Source organism: Xyrauchen texanus, chromosome 4 (assembly GCF_025860055.1).
Source record: "Xyrauchen texanus isolate HMW12.3.18 chromosome 4, RBS_HiC_50CHRs, whole genome shotgun sequence".
In the NCBI taxonomy this organism is placed as follows: Eukaryota; Metazoa; Chordata; class Actinopteri; order Cypriniformes; family Catostomidae; genus Xyrauchen; species Xyrauchen texanus.
In genome coordinates this window covers 30,568,012-30,581,310 of record NC_068279.1, presented here as the reverse complement: position 1 = coordinate 30,581,310, position 13,299 = coordinate 30,568,012, and the positions used below count along the sequence as shown (strand labels likewise).

General features: G+C 37.7%; 1 protein-coding gene across 1 annotated transcript; it reads right to left on the bottom strand.

Annotated features, from left to right (window-relative positions):
• Positions 1-41: 41 nt before the first annotated feature.
• Positions 42-8,883, bottom strand: LOC127636673 (E3 SUMO-protein ligase PIAS2-like). Its single transcript, XM_052117337.1, is given in 15 exon segments — positions 42-1,449; positions 1,594-1,631; positions 1,729-1,868; positions 2,163-2,340; positions 2,486-2,619; positions 3,359-3,519; positions 3,627-3,700; positions 3,927-4,032; positions 4,185-4,285; positions 4,288-4,318; positions 4,553-4,643; positions 4,742-4,792; positions 4,880-4,967; positions 6,824-7,292; positions 8,815-8,883. Coding segments are annotated over 15 exon segments (1,881 nt in total). The 5' UTR covers positions 8,839-8,883; the 3' UTR covers positions 42-1,254.
• Positions 8,884-13,299: the final 4,416 nt, after the last annotated feature.

Genomic DNA, 13,299 nt, shown 5'->3' with positions numbered 1-13,299 from the left:
AAAGATATATTTCCAAACGAACATTTAATAATTATAGAATCACTGTGGATTAGTTTATAGGACTTCAGATGTGGATGCCCATGCTCCTAACTTTGCCATCCATCAATGACGAGCTGCATTCATTATAAAACTCAGCCCTCACTGGGAGGTACAATTAGCATTTTTTTTTATCAATAAAATTTGCTTCATAGACTCAAAATAGTCCATACAATGTATGTAACAGGGAATAGCTACATGTGAAAAAGAAATGAGCGACAAACAACCATTCACATGCCTTCAGACTTTCTCAAAATTACATGGCACATATCCAATAAGACTATATGTGAGAAGAACTAAAACTGCTGCTTATGTCTATAAAGTAAATATCCATTAGCAATAAAAAAAGACCTCCAAAATAACAAAATAAAGAAGATTTGTGTATTGTGTTGATCCTATGTGACATCTTGTATACAAACTTTGAGGCATAATTTTTAATCATACCTTGAATGGCTTCATTTACATTTTTCCTACAGCTGCATGTTTTATGAGCAGACCAATAACCATTAAAATTAGGATATTTTAAAGCAGGTCATGTTGCAGTTTGAGCCAAATATGTTAAATTTATTTTAAGATAACAAACACATGGGGTAGAGTGGACAAACTACATCCACATAAAATTACAGATTCAAAATTGACTTACTGCATGATCAACCAGGAATCTGATTACCTTTGATAAAATAATTAAATCACAATTTAAAACCACATAATCTTCAAAAACAGACAAAAGTGTTGCAATCTGACATTTGTACTGTACTCTATCAGACGAGTAAACATTTACAATATACAAAAAGTTTTTATTGCTGCAACTGAAGTCTGAAATTGAAACAAAAATATTAATAATTGCACTGCTGAAATTGTTAATGCCAACAATTTGTGTTGCCGCTGAAATTCCATTTTCATTTCAACAATTTGCTGACAGTTTGTGTCTGACATTTTCAGTCCACTCCTTTTTCAGCTCTACTCCTCAAATCAAAAAGCTAATGTGAGAGTAATTAAATATAACTTGAGTTTCCGTAATTTGAAGACAAAATAGCTTGAGTCGGTGCTGCATTTGCTGACCAAGCCACATGATCTTGCTTCATTGCAGTCCTCCTAGTTCCTTGTCAATTCTTGAATTCCATAGTCCAACATACATTTTTTTTTTAGCTTAGCCAATTTGTCTCAGTTTGGTAAGTTTACTGACGTGTAGTTCTGCCAACAAAGATGAACCATGATTCAGTCTAGTGATATAATGTCTGATAAACCTGAAGATCCTCCAGTGATGACACCTGTCTCGTGACTAGAGCTGCTGCTATGGGTTCCCGTCTCTACTGTGTACTGAGCTGATGAGGATACAAGGCCAGCGCTGGTGGTGGCACTCTGAAGGCTGCTAGAGAGGTTGTCTAAAAATATGGGGGCTCTGTAATGCTGCTAAAAAGACAAGAAAGCAAAATAGTGATAATCATTCAGAAACAAAGTCTGTGTGCACCCAGTATAACAGAAAACAGACGAATAAGACCATTAAAACCTAACACCAACGAAATCTTATTACAAGTATGAACATTTTACACATACCTGTGGCTCCCCTTGAATCAGCGAAAATAAATCAAGACCTTTGGGAAACACATGGATCATGAGAACCTTTAGCATTCCTTCTGAGACTTGAATGAAAGCATATTTGATTGGATGACAAATTTAATAAGTACATACTTTGCATATCTGTGGGAATAGTGGATAAGGTTGAATGGTGGAATGGAACAGAGTAGTCTGCTATGGAGGAGGTCAGGTATGAGGTGTCCAGCGCCTGGACATTTGGCACTCGAACAGTTGATGGCTGATAAGTCAAAACCCTAATAGAGGAAAATGGAAAGAATTCATCACAAAGCATGTTGCTACATAAAGTATCATCACTTTAGCATGTTGCTATGCTACACTGTTGCCATATAAAGTATCATATGGAAGTGTAGGTTCCACTGGAATCAAACTTTGATGGATTTTGTGAAACATTTTGGATTACTTTATTCAGAATATAAATTTACAACTGACATTTAATGTGTGGTTCAAAGTTCAGCATTTGTAGTCACAAAACAGCAGGTCTTACAAATCAGTCTGTCAGATTTTGTAGTAAATCTGTAAGCACCAACCCTTTGCTGTGCATCTCCTCAGCTTTTGACATGTAGACACAGCGCTTTTTCAGAGGTGGATCACTGTCCTCGTCATCATCAGACGAGCTCTCTAGCGTCAGATCGATCACGTCTGCTTTTTTTGTACTGCTGGGTTCGGGGAGTGGCACAACTGCACACTGTCGCACTGGGACAGCACCTGACGGGTCACAGCAAGACATCATTTGGTGGGGTTAGTAATAATTTTCCAACATGGAAATATTTACAAACAACTAAATGAATCTAATCTAATTCATGTTATTCAATGTTTTCTTACTTCTGAATGTAATTAACATATCACTTACAATCAATTTTTGGGATACACGAAGACGACACTTTCAAAGCCTCCTTCTTTGGTCTCATTGGACACCATGTCCCATCCTCTTGAAATTTGATTTCATCTACATCTGTGCAATCATTGAGTATTTCCATGAAAAGCCTGAACAATAGAGAGAGCATTGTTTACTATGTGTATCTCACTGCCTATACGCATAGGCAGTACAAATAAATGTAAGAATTTACCATGGTTTAAGGAATATTCTGGGTTCAATTGAAGTTAATCTCAATTGACAGCATCTGTGGCATAATATGGATTACTACAAAAATAAATGTTTGACTTACCCCGCCAAAAAAAAATAATCTAAAATCCGTATTCCAGTGAGGCACTTACAATTAAAGTAAATGGAACCAGTCCATAAATGTTAAAATACTCACTTTTTCAAAAGTATAGCCACAAGACAATATGCACGTACACTTGGTTTTAGTGTGATAAAACCACTTACTAACCTTTTCTGTGTAAAGTTATAGCCAATTTTACAACTTTGTTGCCATAACGATGTAATATCAACAAACCTAAAACGACTAAAAATTACAATTTAAACAACTTTACAGCTCAGTTTTACCAGAGGAATGAGTGTTTATAAAATGAAGCTTCACATTTCTGCCTTTAAACCCTCCAAAAGTTGTCCCCAATTCAATTCCATTTTAAGTGCCTCACTGTAACCTCAATGTTTGCGTTAAAGAAAAGGAATAACGAGTCGAAATTAATATTTGTGGCAATCAATATTACGTCACAAATGCTTTAGTCGATTTAGCTTAACTTGTATTTAACCTGAAACATTTCTTTAGAGTGGCCAGAGTGTTTCTATCCACCTCTGCCATAGCAGAAACAGTCTCACCCATCTATGATCAGACTCTCATATGTGGCCTTTTTGTCACAGACAGGACAGATCCAGGTGGGCTTCTTCTCATTCATTTGCAGGTAGAGAGCAGCATCAAAGCACTGCAGGTGAGAACAGGTGACAGCTCGGCAGGGAACTGTAAGGCGCATCTTGCCAAGCTATGAAGAGGAGAATACACAAGTTTAGTCACACAAAACTCAAATTGTGTCATGCTACAATATCAACACACTTATTAATAAAAACATCTTTTGATGCAGTAACTTACAGGGCACATAAGTGAGACTCGTAAACTGGTTGTGGCAATTTCACTGTCAGGGTCTGCTGTGAGTTTTTCTTTAACTGTTGTGAAAGGAAAGAGGGGGTGGATTCAGCTATTTATTCTAATAATTCTGCCCATTCACGTTATCTAAACACATAGAGAAGGTAATTGTGCAAGACAGACAATGACCAAATATTAAATGTCACCAGAGAATTTTCAGTACAACGATCTGGTATAAATGTAAGATTATAATACCACGTTTGTTTTTTTTGTTTTTAAAGGAGAAAATGGTCAATTATGACTTACTTAATGCTCTGGAGTGGTCAGGGTTTCTGATCCCCTTCATTCTTAATCTCTGCAGTAACAGTGGTGAGGTCAGCTGCCGTACCAAGTAAACAGACATGGAGTATGTCTGCAGAAAACAAGGGGGGAAATAAATACAAATCCTTAGTATATAAAGCAATAAAAGTAAATAATACCTGACATATTAGCTAGAACGCTGTAGCTGATATTGCAAGGTGTGGAAAATTAAAACAGTAGGCGCAGTTGCAGAAGTAAACTTACTTTCCCTATTTCAGGTGCCCATGTGACTGATATCTGATTTGGTACAGCAGATGACAACCTGACTAGAGATGTGATGTTCAGTGGTCTGCCTTGTCTTTTTGCTCCACACCATTCTTAGGAGGCGGTGCATAGCCCTGTGACATATCAACAACTATATACAGTATGTGTAGTGTAAAACTTACAGCAGGACTGCACATCCAACATCTTGCTATTCAAACTAACAATATCAGTTACACACACACACACACACACATGCAATGTATAAGATATATATTAATTAGAATTTGAACCGTTTAGGGTAACGGGAAAAAAAAAAAAAAAAAACATAAAAAGGTTTACAGAAGTTTTATTACAATAAAACTACGTACAGGGAGAGGAAAGAGCTTCCCATTGACTTTAATGCACAGGCTGTTTGGATAATTGTCCTCTTGTGGACAGCTAGTCTCTGCTAGACAAAACCTAATATCAACACAAAAGACAGAGGCCATTCTGATTAAACTTCAATAGTCTAAAAATCAGACAAATGTGACAGCTTAGTACATACTGTTGATGCATACCGTAGTTGAATTTGAACCATGTAGTCTCTTCTGCCACCTGGAAGAAAATCCCTAGGTAAGAGCAAAAGCAAAGTGTAAGAACAGTAAAGAATCACCTTTCAGAGGAGGATTAAATGACAAGTCATATGAAGTGCTTACCGAGAAATACAAACTTCTCTCACTTGTTGTGGAGTCAAAGCAAATATAAAGTATTTCTCCTGGTGAAACCGCTGAACAGTACTGGCCCCTTTACAACACAAAACATTCATCACAGGAATATGGTTTTATTTTAAATCTAAGATACAAAAGGGAAAATCATTTATAACCCAGCTACACCAATAAATTACATCACAAAAGCTACTCAAAACTCTAAAACTATGCTTTATTCATCATCATCATCAAAAGCTTAACGGTGCTGTAAGCGATTTTAGCCATTCTGAAACTTCCACAAGACATAGCCACTGAATTAGACACACCCACTCTCTCCAAAACCAAGATGCCATTGAACTGTTGAGACTGTCACCGAGCAGAAGAGCAGCAGTGTGCCTTCTAAGGGTTTGTCAAACATGAAAGTAGCAAAATAGTAAAAACGGTAATGAATCTGAATATGGCGTTAAACCTAAATGATCCGCGTCAAATACTAGACTTCGAGAATGTGCAAAATGACTGACAGGCAGAAATCACATCAAAGTATTCTGATTGGCCCGTGGTCACATTTTTGTTTGCCGTTTACTTGGGCTGGGCGATATGTAAAACATATGTAAAAAATATTTTAGCGATAATTGCCTTCAAAAATATTACGATATCCAATTACATCTTCAACAGCAGGTGGGCATAGGGTCGGTGGATTATTTTTGTTTTAAAATTTGTATTCATTTATTGAAACAAAAACTTTTCTAAGTTCAAAATGTGCTTCAAACTGAACAAAAAAAGCAATAAAATAACTAAGTGATCAAAACATTTTTTATAACCACCTCCCCAAATCCAAACATTTACCATCTCCAATGTCTCCATTTGCCATCACCCAAGAATCTGTCAACAACAACAGGTGGAAAATTACTAACAGCCTACAGATAAAGAGCTAAAGACAATTCTAAATGTAAAGATAATAATAACCATAATAATAAAACCTAATAAATTCCATTGTGTTCCCAAAATAATGCTGCTAAATAGGCCTATGTGTTCTTATCGAATTTGTGTTTGTATTGCGTTTTGGTAATACAGTTAATGCTGCCTAAAGAAAATAAACTAAATTTTAGGTTCAAGATGAAACGGTCTTGTATTACTTTATGATTTAATCACATTCATCTTTGTTTCTTTATATACAGTTATCTTTGTATTATTACTGAACCAGCAGAGTTGCGTTCACAATGCATGTTAACCGCTAACTGGTGTGTGGAAATGAAGCAAACTAAACTCACAGCACCTCACGAGATGATCGGAGATCATTTGCAGCATTCTCATAGACACTTTTATTCTTGCAAACAGTTTTCAGGTGATTGAAACAGGGGAAAGAAAAAGGTGCATATCATTTCTTCAAGCGCATATCTTTATGACTAAAAGCATTTCTTCTCCTTTTGCGGGTACATGAGCAAATTACCCACGCATGAAATACATTTGGACGAGGAGCTTGGAAACTGGAATTCTCCTCGTTGCATTTTGCTGGTGACGGGTGCTAGTTTCACACCCCGTTCACTATATTTGGCGACTTCCCAGATCCATGCTTTTGCCATTTCCTGATATTGGCATTCACTGTCTGTTCGCAATCGGTATCAGGATCTTTGTAAGACATCGTCAATATCCGATTACATCATACTATCGCCCAGCCCTTCTGTTTACACAGAAATAGGTGGGATATCTCAAGACAGATCTCTTTCAGGGAGTAAAAACATTTTCTGCATACCATTACAAATTTTTTTTTTAAATAAATAAAATAGCCACTTACAGCACCTTTTAGGTCTTAAATTGAGACATCTGTGAAATGCATGGCTCAAAATAAGCTCTATTCTCCGCTCTTAATCAACAGTCAAATATAAAGTCCAGATTAGAATTTTGCATGCATAAAGTACTTTGCAAGAAGCAAAGCATTTTTTAGAAAATTACCTAAACTTGATGGTTTGATCAAGACATCCAGCACATCGTAAAAAGGGAGGGATTTCATCTGCACGTCCGGGTGGACGGGAGCCATAAGTGGTGTGGACTGCTGCATATTCATCATGGGCTTTGATTCATGAAAAACAGGTGACTCACAGCTCGACAGGTGCTGCTGCACCAGGTCCGAATGGCCAGTTTGCAGAGGAAGATCTGAGCTCACAACCGTGGCACCACCGGCTATGTGAAAGTAAGACTTGATGCTTGACTTAAGAGCAGTCAAATCTGAAAGACCTTCGAATGTTCTTGGGTATCTCTGACGATACAGTTCCTTTATTTTGATCTGCACAGCAGTACTACAGCCACTCCTCAGTAAATGCAGAGCCCTTAGCAAAAGTTCATGCTTGCGACCGCTCTTATTCCTTCCAGCAAAACCTAAAAGTACCTGGAGCTCTGAGACACGGAAACTTGATACCATATTCTGCAACACAAATCCAGACAGGTAATTAAACAGGGAACTTTGCAACACCAGTCATGGAAAAGCAAATGGGCTGTACAAGCAAATTAAATGTTTTAGCCAGTAGCCACACAGTTAGTAAGAACAGCCAGTCTCTGTGCCATGTTGTAAATTATTTAAAAAATGTTTTGCATTTATAATAATGCCAAAAGACAATAATCTGCGAATCAATAATCAACATGGCATAAAATGGTGGTATTTGGTTACGAGAGATTTTTAAAGAACCAAAGGTTTCATTTGCAAGCAGATTTATTTATTCCACCAACAATAAAACCAGTATGTGTGAAGAAAGGTGACACCCACCCAAATATGCCCATTCCAGAAACCCCAGAGAAATAAGAAAATCTCAACTGACCCTTCATTAAACGGTCCATGCTTGATTGTTCTTACGTGTTAATCCATTTTTCTTTAAAAATCCTTAACAAATGTGACCAAAAAGCATCTAAAATGTTGAGAATAATTTCAAGACCCATTAGATGAACATTAAAAGCACAAGAGCATGACACAGGACAAAACAGATGATCACGTTGGCCACAAGACGAATTAACTGAATTGCTGCAGAAAAAAACAACAACATTGTTTACAGTCAGTTACAGCATTTCTGATCAATTTACTAGAAATGTTAAAGACAACATAAATCACTTATAAAATGCATGCATAATAGCAAAGAAAGGCATGTATCTAACTTTCAAATATCCAAAACAAACGTTATACAGATGTCATTTCAAATTTGAAAGTTGTGTCGCTGCTGATGCTAAATTGCACGGCAATAAGTTAAACTTTAGAAAGATGACTTACGCATTGTGTTAGTAAATGCCATTATCTTAAGACATGTGGCGGGAAAACTCTCACATTAACAGGAACCAAGTTCGTCTTGTTGGCAGGCAACTCACTTGCAGGCTTGTAAACAACCTTCTCGATGTGTCCCACTTAAAAGTGCAGCTCGCAATTTTAGTATAAAACGTTGTGGGCTACACATATATTTACAAACAAATATCCGATATACTTGTCTAGACAGCGGTTAACCGTGCAAACAAAGGGTTTCAAAAACAAACTACACTTGTGATAACATATACATGTTCAGTGCTGTCCAACCGTACGCTAGCTAACAAAAGACCAGCCAAAACAATTGGAGCAGTGAAGAAACTGTAACGTAAGAAACTTTTTACCTGCAGCGAACAGTCGTCAAGTTTGGTTAGGCATTATGATAAAGCGTTTTCATGCAGTGATAGTGGGTAATAAGAGCAGTCTCAGTGATATTTACAGGCTGATTGTCAATGTTTGTGTAGCAGTTCGACCTCGGTGGCTAACAGTGTAATCACAATCAGCCTGAAGGTGTGATGAGACATTTGCCTATTAACTATTAATAATCTATACATTGGGGAGCGAACCGACCGGTAAAGTAGCATAACAAAACGGGGACATCACAATGTCTTCAGAGAGTGAGAGACGCAAGGTAGCCAGCTATCATTGGACTTTCGCCTACCCGTAACTCCTCAATATCCGCCATTTTCTGGCTGTGCTCATCCTGCCCAGTCCGGAGATGTCGCGTCACGTGGCCACCGCTCGAATTCATCAGAATCAGAATGAGCTTTATGGACAAACTATGCTTACACCTATAAGGAATTTTCTGGGTGGCAGAAGCTTCTTAAGGAATTTTCTGGGTGGCAGAAGCTTCTAGTGCACAAACAATACAAAGACAGAGATTATAAATAAATAATAAAAAAAAGCTAATAGAAATATAAGTATGTAGAAATACACACATGTATTTACAAATACAAATCTGTTATACAGTGCAAGGCAGGGCCGGACTGGGACACAATTTCAGGCCAGGAAATCCTACACCCATCCAGGCCATCCTATGCACCCAAATAAAATTTAGAAACACGGACAACCTTGTTTTTTCTCCCGTAAATTACATTTATTTCACAGTATGACCATAACATAAAAACATAAACAACCAACCTAGAAGTAAAGCAGTCCTAATATCAAATGGGTCTGCACATAACGTACATACAAGCATTTACTCTAGAAGTCCAAAGCTGTTTCTACCTCTCTACTTCTCACTCATAAGTGTATATAAACTGCAGAAGAGAGGTTAAACAAAAATGTTAGCTTAGAAGGTCAGCAGGTTGCGTAAGACTTCGCTGCTCTCAGCAACTTTATCAGTAATGTTGTCAATGTCAATTCCAACAAGTATCTCCCTCTCTGTTGACATTAACATGAAAGCCTCAAGGTGTTCCTGATTAATACAGGTCCTAAGTCTGTTCTTCACAAGCTTCAGTGTGGAGAAGCTTCTTTCACAGGCTACTTTGTGTTACAGACAATGTCAACAAAAATTTGTAGCCTAGTCCAATGACATGATCAGTGAGAAGGTTGTATTTAGACAGCAGGATATGGCAACATATTGCACAGTTTTTACAAGTTGAACAAACTGTGCTCACCAACTCCAAGCCAATTGTAATTTGTTTGCCCAGAATCTACATTTATTTTAGTAAAAATCAAAGTATTATATTTATGACAAAATGTTGTTGTTTTTATCTTAAAACTACTTAAATATCCAACATTTAACAACACTATATTTCATACGATATGTTAATTTTTTCTTTTCTTATTTTGCTTCTACCTGTCATCTCACTCCCTGGCTGAATCTGATGTGTGATCATTGCACCACAGCTAGTGCTAGGTTGGCTGTCTCCACCTTCATTTGATAAAAAAAAAGGAAATTTGTATTACCTTATTAAATGTATGCATCATCTTTCAAGTCAAATTCTTACATTTGATCAATAAATTCAGTTATAATAATAAGACACTATAGGGCTATTACCCATCAAATAAAAAAATGTGCACTGCAATTACAACTGCAATAAATAATGTTATGAGATTGATGTTTTAAATAAATGTTTGAATATAAAAAAATGCAATACTTAAACATTAAACTAAACCGCCACTAGTGACCGTCTTAATTAGTGAGTCATTCATACAAAAGATTCGTTCAAAACGCTGAATCATTCAGAAAACAAAACACAGCGCTGCTGTAGCTTTCCTTTGGAACTATTTTAGTCGGTGAAATAAAACCAAAACAGTTCATATGGTTTGTGTCTAAAATGTAAGTAACTTAATAATAAATATTAACTACGCTACTTGTTTATTGAACAATAAATTCAATGTAACATTCAATCGTGATAATATTCAGCAAAACAGCTCCCTTAGTTGTGTTATGTTAAACTAAATCATATGTTATAAATAAAAAAACAACAATTACAATTTTTACCTCAGTACATTAAATGAAATGAAATTTAAAATTATGAAATTTTCTTCTGTGAGTTTTCTGTGTGCACTCATTTGTTTTGATTTCTTTACAAATGTAACGTTAGACGGGCGCTACCGCTTACATTTGCTAGCAGTTCAATACTAAGTTAACGAAGAAAAAAGTACAGTATTTACAGATGAAACTGACCTGCACTTGAAGCCCTGAACAGGTCAGTAATTTTGCAACATTTTGCTGCTTCTTCTTGGAGTGCTTTCTTTTTTTTTGTCCTTTCCCTCTCTGCTCCACCTGGCCGTTTTCTCTCCATCATCGGGTGCTGCTCGCATTTTCTGTTTTTTCTGTTTCCGTTTGTCTGAGGCGTAAAGTCGAATCGTAGCCTTGCCAGTCAAGATTAACAGATTCATGATTTTTTTTTTTTTTTATTGTTATTAATATTAATAATAATTTTATTGAATGACAAATTCAAAAATTATCACTGGTAAAGGTAGTAATATAAAATAATAATAATTAAAAAATAAAATAAATAAATAAATAAACACTGGCTGGCAGCAGGCCAACTTAGTCGCCAGGCCTGCGGGAATTGTCCCGGTGCTCCCAATGGCCAGTCCGGGCCTGGTGCAAGGGAATGTAATGCAGAAGAGGTAGGATATGTTCAATAATATAACTGACAAGGCTGTGTATTGCATGTAATTATAGTGTAGTTTTAGAAGTTCATGAGATGGATAGCCTGAGGGAAAAATCTGTTCTTGTGCCTGACGGTTCTGGTGCTGGTGCTCTGTAGAGTCGGCCAGAAGGAAACAGTTTAAAATGGTAGTGGGCAGGGTGAGTGGGTCCAGAGTGATTTTACCAGCCCTTTCCCTCACTCTGGAAGTTTACAGTTTTTGAAGTGAGGGCAGAGGGCAACCAATATTCCGCTCAACAGTCCGAACAGAGGACAGACTCAATTGGGGCTTTTCCGCTGCACGGTACAACTCGACTCAACTCGACTCTGCTCGCTTTTTGGGGGTTTTCCACTGTGGATAGTACCAGGTACCTGATACTTTTTTTATTACCACCTCGGTTGAGGTTCCAAGCGAGCCGAGCCGATACTAAATGTGACGTCAAAATCCTGCAGATCACTGATTGGTCAGGGTGAATCGTCACTACCAGCATCACTGGATTTACGACATGCGACATCAACCCGCTAGTTTTAAAGTTAGCAACAGCGATAACAGTATAATTTGTTCACAAGACTTTCGAATTGTGAAAAAAGAAATAGCTGTGCGCCAAACCACGCCATGGTCAATAAACAAGGTGCAGATAGTCCACTCGTTAGCGATGAGCGAAACGAAAAAGTCTCTCAGGAAGTGTAGGGAAAAGTACTTTTACATTTATGCATTTGGCAGATGCTTTTATCCAAAGCGACTTACAGTGCACTTATTACAGGGACAATTCCCCCGGAGCAACCTGAGTTAAGTGCCTTGATCAAGAACACAATGGTGGTGGCTGTGGGGATCGAACCAGCGACCTTCTGATTAACAGTTATGTGTTTTAGCCCACTACACCACCACCACTCCACCAGTAAAGTGATTACAGAACCATCAAGGAAAAGTGGAAGTGGTTCGACCAAATGGATGCATTCTAAACCAGCGAGCAGTGGGAGGGAGAGCACCCTGGACTGGCGTTGATCCACGATGGAGGATGGTATGTTTTGTTATGTTAACTCTATACTCTTCTTGAAAGCTTCACTTTATTTAGTTGACCAGCTACTGGAAGCTTGCTTCTAAAACAACCAGGCCAATTTAACTGTTACACTTGTGTAAAATCACTATGCAACAACTGCTTTATGCAGCACAATGAGCTAGTAGCTAACAGATAGCGGTCGTGTTATTGTTTTGGTCAGTTTGTGTCGTGTTTAAGATGATGTCATCCTATAATCCCACCCATGTTGGGGGCACTAAACTGCAGTGGAAATTCAAACTCAGAAAAGTAAAGCGAGTTGAGTTGAGGCAAGTCGAACCGTATGTGCAGTGGAAAAGTGCCTAAAGACTGCTGAGTAGAACTGGATTAGCAGCTCCTGTGGCTGGTTGAACTTCCTCAACTGGTGAAGGAAGTTCCACCTCTGCTGGGCCTTTTTCACAATGGAGTCAGTAGCCTAGTTTCCATCCACCTTTTGCGCTATTTTGTTATCAACAAAGTGAAAATGCGACATTTGCCGCCTTCTGCCCGTTTCCATTCAAATGGCCTTTCACCGATAAAAATGGTGTGCGTGATGACGTCATGAATAAAAAAACACTTTGTCGCATAAGTTTTTGTTTAGCACTAAAGAAATCTGCCCTGAAGCCGTTTCCATTCAGAAATGTGTGTTTATCGCTAATTCCCCTCACAGATGTCCCTAATTTTTTTCCTCAAAGACAATTCATTAAAATTAGCCAGTTTATTATAATTTTAATTTCACAAATAAAAGCAATGAGAATTGGAGGATTTGCAATCAAAAGGGAACAGTTGCCCTTCTGATTGGACTGTAATATTGGTCCTGATGTTGCACCTATCGCAGGTTGGCACCAGTTCCGACCCGAAAGCGTATCATCGTGGCCCTGTTCAAGCTGGCAACCTGCACCAAGTATTGGCAGAAATTTTTCTGTCTCAGTATAAGGACCATCAATCGATGTGTATATGCGGTGTGCACATCTATTAAAAGAAAAAAAATTATGCAGTGTA